Here is a 15,333-nt window from a genome sequence, read left to right as displayed (position 1 = left end):
TTCTAAGTGATAAATGGTCCAAGTAATTTTTATTTTAGAATACAAGAAAGGTACAAATGTATTTACAGTTATACATATATAATCAAATAATATATATCACAGTTTTGTAAATATCATTTTAGATAAATATTTACAAAGTTAAAGTGACCATTTTTTGGAAGCAGAACACAGTTTCTTGAAAACTCTATACATTTTATACTTTTAATATTATTATAGTTTCTTTAGCTTACAAAACGCCCTACGGAACTGCAAGGTGGGAGAGATGACACCAGAGGGCGCCCAGGGCTGGAGCGTGGAGAAACTTGGAAAGGAGCAGGGAGAACGTAGGAGAGCAGGGCGGAACGCCCCACCCCCCAATCGCTCACAGCCCGGAAGTGCTTTCCCGGCAGACAAGCCAGTCTGGCCCTCCTCTTGCTGGAGCGTGGTGTGGACACGCAGGGAAATTTACCCTTCCCAAGCATGATGTCAGAGCAGAGCCCAAGGGGAGGAGGCCTAGGTCCAATTCTCTCTTTTGCAGATGGGGAAAGGGAAAACTGAGACCCAAAGAGGGGCAAGGCCTTGCCTGGGGTCCCACAGTGGATTCCCGTTTTGCCTTCACTCTCAACTGCCTCAAGCATCCGCAGGGAGCCGGGTTGGGAGGGGGGAGGAAGGTGGCCTGAAGGAGAGAAGCCCCACGCCCCTCCCCACAAGGCAGCACAGGTTTTTCCGGGCCTCTTCAGGCTGCCCCAGAGCCCGTCAGCCCCGAAGTTCGTGTCTGTGCAGGACACCAGTTCCAAAGACAGAGGAGGAGACAGATGGGCGCGCGCCAAGCCACCGGGGGCAACGAGGTCGCCCTCCCTCCATTCCCAACGCGCAGCTCTCCGTGAGGGAGGGAGCAGTCTCCTTCGCAGTTGAGGGTGCTGAGACTTTCAGTCCCCTGCCCTGCCGCCCCCAAGGGGAATGCCAACTTGGGCGGCCATCTCGACAGCAGGAGGGGGACTCGGAGATTAGGCTGGTTAAGGGGACCCCAAAAAGAGGCGAGCAACTGCAACCATCTGGGTGGCCCGGGAAAGAAAACGTCATTCCTAGTGTCCTCATCTGCGAAATTGGGCAAAGAGTATACGCCTGGGGGTCACTCCTGGGGCGCGCGCGGCCCTGAGGTCTAATCCGAAGAGAGCGCGGCCAGGAACCACGGCGCTGAGGACAGGGAGGCGGGGTCGCACGCGGGCACAGGCGCTCGGCAGGCGCCGCACTCACAGCACCATGGCCGGCAGGTGGTGCGCGGCGGCAGCGGCGGCGGCGGCGGCGGCGAGCGCGGGTGCGTGTGCGTGCGGCGCGGGCAGTGCGGGCGAGTGCGCCTGCAGCGCGGCGCTGGGAGGCCGGTGGCGCGCGCTCTTCTGGTGGGCGCGCAGGCCGGCCAGCTGCGAGTAGGCGCTCTGGCACACTTGGCACTTGTAGGGGCGCTCACCCGTGTGCAGGCGCACGTGGTTGCGCAGCGTGGATGACTGGCTGAAGCGGCGGTTGCAGAAGCGGCACACGAAGGGCTTGTCCAGCGTATGGATGCGCATGTGCGAGCGCAGGTTGCTGCGCGAGTTGAAACCACGGTGGCATATGACGCAGCGCATGCGGCCCGCAGGACCCGCCGCGGAGTCTGTGGGGTGGAAGTCCTCTGGCCACGAGGGCGGGACGGAGGACGGAGAGTGGGGCGAAGGGTAGGCAGGAAGGTGGGAGAGAGAGCAGCCCTGTTAGAATCATGCTGCTGTTGCCTGGCACCCCGGCATCCCCCCACCCCATGCGATCCTCCGAGGGTCCCATCCGCCTCTGATCAATGGATGGTTCCCAGGCAACTGATGCGGGGCGCTGACTGGGTGATGGGAACGGCAGCAAGGGCCCTGGCTGGACTCCAGACGATGATGTGAGACCTCGGAGACTTAGAGACTTAGCCTCACTAAACCTCAACTTTCTCATCTGTAAAATGGGAGCTACTACGACCTCAAGGGACTCTACAGGACTACTGGAGATGATCACACAAAGCTGACATCTATTGAAGGTTACTGTGTGCTGAACACTTCGCCTGCCTTAGCCCATGGATGGTTAGTGCCTGCTTCATAGCAGCCTTCCATAAGTAGAACTATTATAACCTCTCCCCCATCAGAAAACTTCTTTCATTTATTCATCCCACAAATATTTACTGAGTGCCTACTGCGGATCAAGGAACTGCACCTCACCTTCTTCACCCCTGAAATGGAGGTAATAATAGCATCACCTCCATAAGCCTGCTGTAAGGATCGATAAATTACTGATTGTAAACATCGGCTGCAAAGCAAGGCTCTGTAAGCAATAATCCATGAACCTCAAGTCCATCCTCTAAAATTAAGGGTAATTAAATTTCAGAAGGGTTTTCCCAGGACCCAAGTGGGGCGATTCCCGTACAAGGTTTAGCCCAATACCTGGCACAAAATAGGTCCTAAGCAAATGATCTCTGGCATGATCAGCGTCCCCCCAATACACATGCTGGCAAGGTTTACACTGAGCGCCTACTCTGTGCCAGGCCAGGCACCAGAGACAGGGCAGGGGAAGGCAGAGTGTCAGAACTGGAAGGGAGTTTAGAGATCATCTTACCCAACCTCTTTCCCTTAAAAATAGGGAAACTGAGTCACGGAGCCATTCTCAAGATTGCCCAGCAGGCCTGGAACTCAATCCCGGCTCCCACAGCCTGGCCCCTTGCTCATCCTGCCTCTCGGATGTACCACCACCATTTGCCCCTAGTCTGTTCTGGCCAGAAAACAGGAGAACTGCCTTCCACCCATTCCTGGACTACAGTGGTGGCTCCAAAGGCATCAGTAGAAGGTTCCATGTGCTCAGTGGTGCTGGAGGTTGAGCCAGGGTCCCTGGAGGCCAAGAGCCTTCCTGCTCCCCCACCACCTACACACTGGGTTCCATGGGTCCTTTGTCCTCATGGCCCCATGGAGAATACCTACCATGCTTGTTCTTTTTCTGCTCCTCCTCCAGCCCAGGCACGCCGGGGATGCCCAGGAAGGTGTTGTGCGAGTTCCCGTACCACACCAGCAGCTCCTGGTCTGGAGGGACCATCTGCAAGGAAGGAGGAGACGGGAGGTCAGGGAGGCAGCAGGGTGGGGGTGGGCTGGGGTAAGAGGTAGGGCTCTGGGCACATCCCCTCACAGCCAGGAGGTGGCTGTCCTGGTGCCTGCCGTGGAGATGTGGCTCCCATCTCAGCCCTGGGAAAGCCACCTTGGGTCCGTTTCCGCCAAGCCGGCCAAGCTGCGTAATCACAGGAGATGCTCTGGTCCCCTCTCCCTGCCCAGGATTCTTGCCATCTCCGTCCTCGCTCTGCTGCTGGGAACAGAGCTGCCTCCTGGCCATGCAAGTGCTCCCAAGCTGCAACAACGGAACAGAAGCCTTGCAACAAGCAGGAGTAACAGGAGACCAAAAGCTAGAAAACTCATTTCTTACCGAGGGGTACGAGCGTCAGCCAGCCCTGAGGCTGCTCCCAAGGAGCATGGGCACCGTATGGTACTTGGTTGCACCCTGCCTGATAATGTTTTGAAAACAGCTCTCATCCAAAGCACCCACAAGGCGACACCACATCACACGTACTGCTCTCCCATCACAGGGCTCTCGGCATGACCCATGCACGTGGAAAGTGCTAGAAAGGAGCACTCAGGTTGATGAATGCCTCCACCTCAGAAATACCGGGGCATGCAGCCTTAAGAATCCATTTTGCTATGTCCGAGGTTTCTGGCAGAGCGCTCCACAAATGGTGACAGGGCTCTGCTCCCAGGGGAGGACCCGCCCCAGGAAAATGGCGAAGGCCGTCGGGAAGGAGGATTTGCAATGATGATCCAGGGGGCCTGAGGAAGGCCTGCTCCTGAGGTGGGGCTGACTATATTCCACACCCTGGGAACCCCAAAGGGCTCCCTAGGCCTTTGGTGAAAGCCAGTTAGCCCTGCCAAGTGGGGAACCCTCAGGCCCCAGCAAGCTAGAGTAAATGAGAGAGGGGACAGCCCATCACCCTCCCGAGGCCTGGACCCCACAAGAGCTGGCTTTGGCACCCATCCTGGGGGTCACTCTGATCTGCCCAGAGAAAGAAAGCTGGACACCCACGGGCAGCAGCTGGTTTGTTTTCCTGGTGGATCCTCCTTTAGTGAAGCACAAAAGATCACATGGGGTTCCATCTAGGGGTGTCTGAAATCCCACCAGCACAGGACCTTCCTTTGGTCTCCGGGGTCAGAGAGGCTCCGCCCCTTCCATCTAGTTCTGGCCCCCGACCCCCACCATACTCAGAAACTTCTGTTCACCACACCTTTCTTCCTCTGGTCAGAGCCAGCTCAGCTCCCTGAAAGGAGACGCAGGGTGGGAACAGGAACGAGCGAGGGGGCCTACATGACCGAGATCCTCCTCAACCAGAGGTCACCGTGCCCCGTCTCCACAAGCCACACAGTCCACGGGGCATCACATCAAGCCCCAGGGTCAGGGAGTGATGAGAAGCCAGGCAGAGGGCGCTGCGCCAGCTCAGACTGACAGCTTGAATAGGGAAAACCAAGCGCAGTCTCTGAACCCAAGGAAAATTAGGCAGTGCCTCAAAGAAAGCCGGCACCACAGTGAAAGCCCTCGAGGCGTCTCTGGTCATTCACTGTCCTGGCCACTGTCCCGGAGGGCAGCAGGTCAGAGCTGGAGGCCCTTCTGGAAAAGGGGCAATGAGGCAAGAGGTTTCGTGAGCCCCTTAGAAAAAAGCAGATGGAACTAAAATAGTTCAGATAAATTCATCAGGAAGCAAGCCACTCTCCGAGAGACAGTGCAAATGGGTCCTCCGCCACTGGGTCTCTGGGTGAACTTAGGCAAGTCACTTGCCTCAAATGAGGGGTTTGGAAGTCCCCGAGGTCCCCCAACTCTAAGACTCTGATTGTAAGTCACCTCCAACATTGGCCCAACCCCTGGCTTCAATTCTCAGATGAAACCAGACTTCATCTATCATGGTTCTAAAGCAACCAGCCCATCAGACAGTCTGAACGTGCCCCTCCCTTCAGGAGACAGTACTGCAGAGGGTTCCAGCTCAGGCCATGCTGGCGCCCACTCAGACTGCCCACCTGCTGAGCATATGGGCAAGTTGTCTCATGGCCCTGGGATCCGTTTCCTCAACCAGAAAGGAGGGACAGCACCATTTCTCTGGCCCCCCTCACTGGGTGCCTGTCGGGGTTCAGTGGAACCAAGCACACAGAGCTCTTTGCAGGACTGATACACAGAAGAGCTTGTTAGGATTTTCCCCCGCTCGCTAACCTCTCAGAGAAGCTGGCGGCCATCGCTGCTGCATCGAGCCCCGCAGGCAGCCCACAGAGCCTGCAGTGTGGCGTGGGGCTGCTGGCACCGGGAAAGCCCAAAGTGACCGGCAGCGCTGCCTTCACTGTCCGACAAGAGCCAGCATGTCCCAAAGACACCAGCCCCACACGGAGGCCACAGCTTCCCAATCCCATCTCCCCCTGGAGAGCACAGATGCGGAGTCAGCAAACCCGCGGCTGACATTACCCTGAGCTGCCTCTTCACCTCCAGATGCGAGGTCTGGGAATTCAAATACCTGAGTCAACACCGGCCTTTTAATTTTAATTGACAGTAACAATCATCATTAAATATAAAATACGTATAACAACAACAAAACTGGGGATGATGAATGAGAGGCCAAGGATGTGTGGGACTGCACAGAATCTGAATATTGCTCTTCAAAATGCTGACTGGGAATATTCTTTTTTAACTAAGAGCATCAGGATTGACTGTTTCAATATAATGGTGAGTCATTTATTTACTAACATTTTTTGATATGGACTAAAATTAATTTTACTAATTAAATAAAAAAATAAAAGTGATGCGGACACATGGACAAAAATGTGAATATGTAAATAAAAGCATGTGTAATGAAAAGTAACTCTCTCCCACTCTGGATACCCAGCCACGGTGGCTGGTTTTCTGCGTGTCTTTCCCCAAGAGGGTTTGTCATTTTGAGACTATTAAAACTGTTGATTTAAGGTTCGTGGGGAGCAACATGACGGCAGAGTGACTTCCATTTTCTACATGATGCATCTGATTTTTTAAAAAATAATGAGCACGTCACTTTTATAAAAAATATTTTTTAAAGAGGAAATCTATTAAGAAGAACCTACTGGAATTGAGAATGACACATATCCTCAGACAGTGAGAAGCTACCAGCTTTCAAGGCAGCACCTGGGAAAGCAGCATCACCGCACAGAGGCTGCGAATTGGAGTCTCTCTGCCCTTCAAAACCCTGGGAAGCCAGTGGCAGCCACTGACCCAGAACTCTGGTTTCTGCCTGCTCCGGGGCACCCCTCATGCAACCACCTGGGGAACAGGACCGGGAGGCTGGGGGAGAATAGGCAGCCTGCTCCCTCAGATCCTGGAACTATTATCTGGAGGCCCCCAGGGTCCCACCAGCCCCACCGCCTAAGAGCAGAAACCGGCCCCAGCCCCTGCAGGCCTGTCTCTTTACAGCCCCACTAGCGCTACTTTTTACGGCCAACACTCCAGCCTGGTCCGGCCAGGGCTCTCCACTGCAGCTCAGAGAATCAGAATCAGCTGTCCATTCACTTTTCTGGAGAGCAGGGACTGACTCAGGACATGCAGTAAACCAAGCAATTCCCAAAGAAACTGAGTCCCGTACCCTAAAATCCACATCACCACGATTCGGGGGGAATATCAGGACCCAAGTCTTTCGTTGGCAAATTACATCAACTCTGAACTCAGGCATCTTTACCTTCCCTACCAGCCCACAAGTTTTGTCCTGCCCCATTTCTGAATTTCTATTATAAATTGAAATGATGGGGTTTTGAACTTGTTTTCCTAGTCTAAATTCCCGTCACACTATTGAACATGCCCCCAGGAGGCTCTGCTGCCCTCCCTGTCCCTTGGCGGTACAGAAGCCGTAGTATAGAAAGATCTGAGTCATCTGGACAAATATCAATTTCCACTGTACCACAGATGTCCCGACACACCAATTAATAGAGTTCCAGCAAATAGATATTGGCCAGGGAGGCCCCACGGCTCGGCGACCATGGGGTTACACAGGCCTGGATTCAAATCACAGCTCAGCAACCTCCCAGGATCTCCCTGAACCCTAGTTTCAGGGTCATGAAAATGCGGAGAGAGAGAGAGCACCTCACAGGGCCGAGAGGATTCTAATTCTAAAAAGTTGCTAAGACCCTCAGCAGGTGCTCACCTGGTAAACGCTCCCTGAAGGCAGTGTTATTAATAAGCAGAGCATTTTAATTGCATCCTCTGATGAGCAAGGTCAAAGGAAAATGTGCTTGTCCTCACAGAGCCAAGAAAAGGAGAGCGAGTGCTACGGACTCCAAGAAAAAAAAAAAAAAAAAAGACCTCAACTGCCTGAAACGAGAAGGAAAGCAGCGAAAAGCAAAAGCCCACATTGCAGGGCACAGTACTTTCCTAAAAAATAAAGAGGGGAAAGACTGGGAATTTTCCTCCCCGTTCCCAAAGCCAAAACTTTCATGACTTATTCCTACATCCCTTTTCTTGTGCTGAGTTTTGGAGTCAAACGTCTTGCCTCCTGGGGAGGTGCTTTTGTTTTCTTGGGAGAACTGGGTCTATGTGTTCCCCTTTCCAACCAGCCCCCATCACCTGCAGAAAGAATTATTCATTCAACCTTCTGCGCCCACTTGCTAGAAGTGTCGTTTTAGGCACCCGAGGTTGTAGTAAATTCTTCCTGACTAGAGTAAGCAGGGAGGGTGCCCAGGGATGACAGTCTGGCCTGGGGATTGTCCACTGATGGGCTGGCCTTGAGAACCCCACTGCCCCTGTCTCCGTTTGCAGGGCTGTCATTTTGTCATTGTGGGAACAGCAATAGTATATTTCACTTATCTAGTAAAGACGTTCCCATGTTTTCGGCAAATAATGGGTTACTGTTATGAAATATAAATAGTTCTGAAAGTGACAGGAAGATTAAAACAACAGGTCACGCCACGGCCCCTCTCCTTGACTAACTCTCCCACACGCATACAACAGACCGATGTATTCCAGAGGCATCTTGGGGGTGGCCTGGGGGCAGCAATTTCTTCTGGCCAAAACTAGAAGGGCCTCGTGAGCTCTGGCCTCAGCCCTGCGGCATGGTGGCCACACAGGTCAACACATTTAGTCTAGTAGGTGGAATGTGACATTGCCACAGTTTGAGAAAATTGCCACTACAAAAAAAAAGTGCCCAACTCACTTATTAAAAATAAAATGGGTGATATTTTGTGTTTCTTTGTCTCTCTCTCACATACTCCTTTCTCTGCAGGCTTGCTAACTCTGTAAAAACATTAATGGCCAAATTGGTGCTGTCTACCTATCAATATATGATAAAATTTCTTCCCCCCATCTTCTCTTATCAACTTAAATTCCTGATCCAAAATAGATGACTTTTTAAAAATCTTATGGGGTGGCCGGTTAGCTCAGTTGGTTAGAGCACGATGCTCCTAACACCAGGGTTGCCGGTTCGATCCCCGCATGGGCCACTGTGAGCTGCGCCCTCCACAACTAGATTGAAACAACTACTTGACTTGGAGCTGATGGGTCCTGGAAATACATACTTAAAAATAAATAAAAGTTTAAAAATTAAAAAAAAAATCTTATAAACCCAGGTCCCTCCTTGGAGGTCCTCTTCGGCCACCTTGCCCTCTGAGTCTGAATTTCTGTCCAAATGTCTATTACTGTTTCCTGACACTATTCAGCTTTCAGCCAGCATGATGAGCGCGTGATGAGAGATGGTGCGCAGTGAGGTGAGACTCAGTCCCGCGTGTGCCTCAGCCGGGAGCCCTCCTGCTAGAATCATGCAGGCATTCCTAGTCTGTCTCCTGTGTGTGCGCCAGCGGGGGACAGAGGACGGATGGTGTGAGTGTGTGGCCCCCAGCTGGCTCGTCTCTATCAGGAAGGCTGGGCAGCAGCATACACATGTGAGGATGTGTGCGAGACGGTGAGAAGGGCCGAGGCTCCGGGAGGATGCACTCTGTTAGAGACGGGCTTCAGCCACACCTGAGGCTGATGCCAGGATGTCGGGTGGGGAACCCTTGCTCCTACAGGCTGACGGCCCAGCTAGATCACAGGAACCATCTCTGTCCTGAGCCTGAGCCACCTTCAGTCCTACCATCAAATTGCCTCAAGCTGTACTTCCTCCCTGGAACCCCAATCCAGAAATGCCTACGTTTCCTTACCCTCCACTTCCTGGTCCTCCCAGGGTCCCCGTGCTCCCTGGCCCCAAGCTGGCCACACCAGGACCCAGGCAAAGGCCATTCTGGGGCTCATTCCTAGGAGAGTCCCTGGGGCCTGGTTATTCAGGGACAACAGGACCTCAGCCCCAGAAGCCACCAGGCTCTGTGCCCTCGGGGCTTTGGAAAGATTTGGGGTTCTGAGTCGCAGGGAGAAAATGGAGCATGGACTAAAAGGAAGTCGTTCTCCGACTCTCAGGAGGCTCCTTCAGACCACCTGAAAAACTCAGCCAAGCCCAGCCCCACCCCAAGAGGCACTGCGCTGCTCCCCACCAGTAAGCGGTGCATGAGGTCCAGACAAGTGTGGGGAGAAGAGCCCCACCATCCTTGCAGTGCGCTCACCAACAACCTGCCATGGGGAGGCGGCAGGCAGCTTGCCTCCTCCTGGGCCAGACGCTAAGCAAATTTCCTGCTGTCAGGGAAGGGACCCTGTCAGGGGAGGTCCCAACAGGGTAGCCCCTCCTTGGCTACCACTTCAGCTCCCATCAGCTCCTCCCCAAACAGCGAGCCTGTGCCTCTGCCCAAGCACCGCCACCCCTGCCGAAACACCTCCTTCTCCCGTCCTCCATGATAGTTATCTGCCTGCTCTCTCTCCCTTTCTCTCTTCTCTGAGAAGCTTCACCCAGCATGGCGTTAGTGTTCACATTGCTCCCGATGCCACGTGGGACCTCCTGAGTCTGCCTGCCACCAAGGCTGAGTTTCCTTGTCTGTAAACTGTAGCTAAGGGCAGGACACTCCCTCGTGGATTACATGCGTGGGGATTAAATAGGATAATGCATATACACCCTCTAGGAGAAACCTGACACCATGAGCGACCAGGATGTGAAAACAGACTAGAACCATGGTCCACATGTCAGCGGTGCCCCACGTGTGCGGAAGGAGGGACAATGCACAGCTAAAATGGTGCAGACACAACGCCCCGTCTCCCACTCAAATGTGTTCCCTGGGCTGCCTGCCGGTGTCTTCTCCTCGGTACCTCCATAGCCTCCGAAGCCCAGGACAGCCTCAGCAGGTGCCCAGGGATCTCACTGCTGAGAGGCTCACGACACTGACAGTGGCATAAAGTCAAAAGTTCTGTCCTTCCTGATCTACAGCAGAAAGCCTTCCCAGAGGCCACGCTCCTGAAGACCACGATGCATGGGCCTCAGCCCCGCAGCCCGGGCAGGGCCAGCTGGGCTGGTGTCAATGTGCCTCCTCCCAGCCCAGTGCCCGGATGCAGCGGCCCCCACTGCCCCCTACACAACAGCGCCCACACTCACCTCGATGGCCTTGTAGAAGATGCTGGTGCCAATCTGGACGACCTCCAGGTTCTGCTCCTGCTCGTTACGTGCACACTTGATATAGGTCATCCAGCTTCGGTGGTCCTCCTGGCTGGCATCAATAAAGTAGCGCACTGTGCCATCCTCATTGAACACCTGGGTGCGGGTGAATCAGGGACCAGGTGAGGCAGGGCTTTGTCAGGTGTGCCACCTGGGGCCTGGCCCAGGTCCCATGCCGGGCACATCCACGTACACTCGCTCTATCCTCACGACAGCCCCAGGAAGTGGCCACAGCGCTGATCATCTCGGCTTTCCAGCTGAGGGAAAGGAGGCCCAGAGCGGCACAGTGGCTTGCCTGAGGCCAGCCGGCTAGACGCGGCCAACAGGGAGTCATGTCCTCCCCACCCCCAGAAGAAAAGGGGCTCCGAGGGATCACTGACCAGACAAAAAGGCATCCAGATAGCTCTCTGGGGAGTTGCCTGGCCAGATACAGACGGGACACAGGAACCTGGAGACATAAGGCTGGCTCACTGTGGCACCTGGCTTGGTTCAAGCCCCTTCCTGGGCGCTGCCAAGGATATTCATAGGTCAAACTGGACCCCAACTTCCTAACCCAGCAACAAGTGGAGAAAGTAACCACTGGCCCAGACCTCCAGGGAGGGAGGGGATGAGGTTAGGAGCGGTCTCTGGGCCACCCGCCTGTTCCCTGCCTCCCATTCCTGTGACCAGGTGCAGTATTGGTCATATTAAGCTCCTCCAGTGTCTGCCAAATGGGAGCCGTGGTGGGAGCCTTCTGAGCAGAGGGAAAAAGAGATTAGGGAGACGGTACCCTAGTTTGGCCTCTGCCAGGTGCAAGCCCCAAAAGGAGGAAGTGCTTTGAGAGTGGCTTTGTCCTAAGGGGGGTCCTCCGTGGCATCTGGCACTGTTTGGGGGAAGGAAGATCAAAAGGCCTGGGATGGAAGCCTCTCTGAGCTTCAATTCCCTGCTGTAAAATGGGCGTAATAACTCATGGGGCTGCTGAGATATTCTGGAGGAATGCAGGCCCCAACTCAGAAAGCTGACTTGGTGCCAGTCCGTCAATGAGCATTTCCAATGTCATTGTCCTGTCAAGGTGAAGTGGACTCCCAAAAGGCACAGACCCTCTGGGTTCTCCATTCCAGCCACCCCATTCCCAGACCAGGGCTGGCTTTGAGGGGCTTTCCATGTTGCTTCAGGAATGTGGGAAAGAATGCAGGTGGCTGGGAGACGGCTCCCAGCACTTGTGGGACCCTGGGCAAGCGGCACGGCCTCTCTGGATCTCAGTGCCCTTCTCTGTGAAATGAAACCAACAAAAGTCGTGCTTCCTAGTTGGCCAGAGGAAAGAGGATCCGTTTTCTGAATGAAGCCTTTGGGGGAGAGTGTTGGGGCAAGTTGGGAAGGAACCTCCAGGGATCCAGCAGCACAGGGTCCTGCCTTGGGGAGCGGCAGGGCCAGAGTGGCCAAAGCTGCCAGCAAGGGCAGAAGTGGAAGTGGAGCAGCAGCAGGAGGAAGCCAGGCCCCACCCGTGCCCCCCCCACCCTGGCCTACCTCCCACATGAGGTTGTTGTTCTTGCAGATGTCTACATGTTCCGGGGCGATGACTCGGCCAGTGAAAGGGCCCATCTCGGTGCCCGCCTTGATCCACGTCTTGGAGAAGATGCCGAGGCCCTCGCCGGGGATGGAACTCTGCGCGATAATCACCTCGGCCGGCAGCACCAGGCTGGAGAGCTTCTGCACCTCTGTGGCCGTGGGGCGGGGGCACTGGGTCAGAGCCTGAGGACCCAGCCCATCCTGCCCGGCCCACCAATCCCAAGCCCGCCCCAGAGTGACTCCGCAGAAGTCACTCCGGGTGTTTGTGGGGGAGTGGAGGGTATGGAGGCTCAGTCACCAGGGTTCTGTTTGTAACCCGGTGCTTTGGGGGTATCATTTGTAGGAGTTCTTTTTTTTTCTTCAGTTTTTCCACGAATTCTCAAAGCACCCACAATTTCTCCTGCCTTCCACCACAGAAAAGTTTAAGAACTACTGACCTAACCACAGTGAGTAGTTTTACAAATGGGTAAACTTAGGCCAGCTCCCACGAGGAGGTGATGACCAAACCGACACCCGGTCCAATCCTGTCCTGGGGTCTTCTGTTGGTCACTCGCGGAGCTCACTGCGCATCCCGGCAGGAAGCACAGGGCACCATCGAAGGACCCTGGACACCGTCAGGGGCTCTGACTCCTTTTGGGGTGCTGAACGCCCCGCTCCAGGGGCAGGTTGGCAGTGCTGGGAACAGACCTGGGACTGCGACGCCACGGAGGCTCAAAAGCAACCCGAGCAGCACTGGGCCAGATTCTGAGCTCTCTGTGTGACCACAGGCGTGTCTGGGCCCCTCTGTGCACCCAGGATCCGGGTGCCATGAAGGGCGGTGCCGGGACCCAGGCAAGTCCTGAAGTCGCCTCTCTGGGCAGGGAAGAACGGAAGCAGCCCAGAACCCCTGGGGGTCCCCCTGTTGGACCTGGCAGCTGGGGTGGGAGCGGTGAGGCGCACAGGGGCGGCCTCCATGTCTTACAAGGTTCCCCTCTAAGCTACCTGGGAAAATACCCTGCGAGCGGGCCAGCTGAAAGGGGGGGTTAAACGGTGTCCATTGCGGAGAGGCTGGCAATTTGTCACGCTGTTAAAGTGATCGCATTCATTCGGCTCCATTCGAAAGAAATTGCTAATTCTAAATTCATTAGCCCTGGAAGAATGCTGTAGCAGTAAATTGTAGCTCAATGCGGAGGGGACTTGTTTAAAAGGGGCCGAGGAATTCCCCTTACAAAAAGGGGGGATTAGATGGTTGACATAGCGTGAATGGAAGTGGAATTAGTCTGCACGGTAAATTAAGAGAGGAACAGAAATCGAAAAGGGGGAAGAGAGGACGACGCGCAGAGATGCCAGTGCCGGGGGAAAGATATTGTTTGCTGGTTGATGAATGAGGAATAAGAACTTGAGACATCTTAAAGAAAAGAAACTTTTTTTGCTCTTTCTCTCCCTCACTCTCTCCGAGGCTTTCTCTCCCGCCTGCCCGCCCTCCACCCCCTCTCCAGCCCCCGCTGCCTTTTAAAGTTCTTGGTTTAAGTGGGAACTTTCGCGGGTCAAGCCCAAGTTAACTAAATGAATTTAAAACCCCTTCTTTTTGAGTCAACTGCTATTACACGCCTAGTAAGGCTTTAAATGCCGGAACCGGCCTGCTCAAAGAGGTGAGGGGCGGGCAGGGCAGCGCGGGTTCTGTGAGCCGGCGCCCTGGGCACCGCGATCCTTCTCCAAGCCGCGGGGTGCAGAGCTGTGCTCCACCCGGTCCTGATTCGGCTTACGGGAAACTGAGGCACACAGGGCATCTAGAACGCCCAGGCTGGCGCACGACCAGCTTCAGCGCCCCGTGTCCCCGCTGTGGTGGGAGCATCCCCCGGGCAGGGAATTAAGGGCCGCCGGGAGGAATGGACGCGACCGGCCTCGACGGCACAACTCACCGCCAGAGAAGGACTGAGCCAGGACCTCGGCGGTGAAGGCTGTTTTGGGGCTGGCGTGGTGGTTCTTGTCCTCGAAGAGCTGCTCACCCAGCACGTTGCGCCAGCGCCCGTACAGGAAGCTGTGCAGGATGTCGGAGGTGATGACCTCGGCCAGCGCCAGCCCTGGCGCCTTCAGCCCGGTCTTGAGCACCAGGGCTTCAGCCGGGAGCACGGAGCCCATCATGGGCGGCCCGGGGCTCGCCGGCGCCGGGGGACGGACGGCCGGGCAGACGTGGGGATGTGGCGGGAGACAGGGGAGCAGAGGAGCGAGAGAAGAGGGCTGTGATGGAGGAAAAGGAAGAGGAGAGGGGGAGGACCAGGATGCAGGAGGGAGTGGGAGGAAAGTGATCGAGGGGGAGCGAGGCGCAGAGGAAGAGAGATGGAAAAGGCAGCAGAGATGGCAGAGGCAGCGCGGAGGGCGGCAGAGAAGGGGCTGGAGGTGGAGGCGGGTGCGGGTGCGGGGGTGCGGGGTGGGTGGGAGGTGGGTGGCTGCAGAGAAACTGCGGCCACAAGGGGCTCTCGGACGCGCGCTTGCCTGTCGCACACCCAGCCCGGACGGTCTTCCCCTTGGCAAAATCTCAGCGCTTTTATAGGAGCCTCAGTGACCCTCCTAATTGGTTATTAATGACGCCCTGACGTCGGAGGACAGACTTGTTGTACCCAGCCGGGCTCCAGGAGCCTGAGCCACCAGAGCCCCCCTTCCCTCCTCCCGCCCCTACCGGCCCTTCCTCCCCCCCTTCCTCTTCCTCCTCCTCTCCCCGTGGGAAGCGCAAGGCAGGGAGGGAGGCTCAGCCCGCGGCGAGGAGAGGAGGGGAGGGGGCAGGGGAGGGGGCGCAGCGAGGCTCGCTCGGACTCCAGGGACGGACTGGGCAGGAGAAGACGCTGGCCTCGGCCCCCAGGCCCCCGCTCACCTACTGTCCCAGGCCGGATCTGCGCTCCTCAGCCTGTCCCGGACCGTCCCAAAGCTCCTTTCCCTGGGCAGGCCCTGGACTCTCCGGGGCTCCCAGAGCCGGACTGTGGTTGTCCCTCTAGCACCCTCAGGCCCCGCGCGGGCCGCGCTCATCTCCTCCGCAAATGGCGTTGCGGAAGCCGGCGCTTCGCTTCAAACGGGCCGTTCCAACCGCCCTGCTCGCCCGCTTCCTGCCGGGTGTGAAACCCACCCCAGGACCGCGAGGGCTGTGGGGCGGGACTGCGGCCGCCGTCGGGGCTGGGCCAGGCCTGCCACCGCTTCGTGGGCAATCAGTTCCTGGCTCTGAGTGGGTT

General features: G+C 55.9%; 1 protein-coding gene across 1 annotated transcript; it reads right to left on the bottom strand.

Annotated features, from left to right (window-relative positions):
* Positions 1 to 14,496, bottom strand: PRDM12 (PR/SET domain 12). Its single transcript, XM_074331185.1, has 5 exons — positions 14,032 to 14,496; positions 12,089 to 12,279; positions 10,523 to 10,678; positions 2,961 to 3,072; positions 1 to 1,648 (listed from the first exon to the last, which is right to left on the bottom strand). The coding sequence occupies exons 1-5, from the start codon at positions 14,252 to 14,254 to the stop codon at positions 1,233 to 1,235; spliced, it is 1,098 nt and encodes a 365-aa protein (XP_074187286.1). The 5' UTR covers positions 14,255 to 14,496; the 3' UTR covers positions 1 to 1,232.
* Positions 14,497 to 15,333: the final 837 nt, after the last annotated feature.

The sequence above is a fragment of the Rhinolophus sinicus genome, linkage group LG04 (assembly GCF_036562045.2).
Source record: "Rhinolophus sinicus isolate RSC01 linkage group LG04, ASM3656204v1, whole genome shotgun sequence".
NCBI classification, from domain to species: Eukaryota; Metazoa; Chordata; class Mammalia; order Chiroptera; family Rhinolophidae; genus Rhinolophus; species Rhinolophus sinicus.
The sequence above is the reverse complement of the archived record's forward strand: the minus strand, read 5'-3'. Positions and strand labels throughout refer to the sequence as shown.

Bases quoted from the DNA above. Each gene is read 5' to 3' on its own strand.
- PRDM12 (XM_074331185.1), bottom strand. From the start codon at position 14,254: ATGATGGGCTCCGTGCTCCCGGCTGAAGCCCTGGTGCTCAAGACCGGG. The intron at 12,280-14,031 runs GTGAGTTGTGCC...CCACGGCCACAG, and splicing joins GGCTCAGTCCTTCTCTGGCG to AGGTGCAGAAGCTCTCCAGC. The intron at 10,679-12,088 runs GTAGGCCAGGGT...ACCCGCACCCAG, and splicing joins ACAACAACCTCATGTGGGAG to GTGTTCAATGAGGATGGCAC.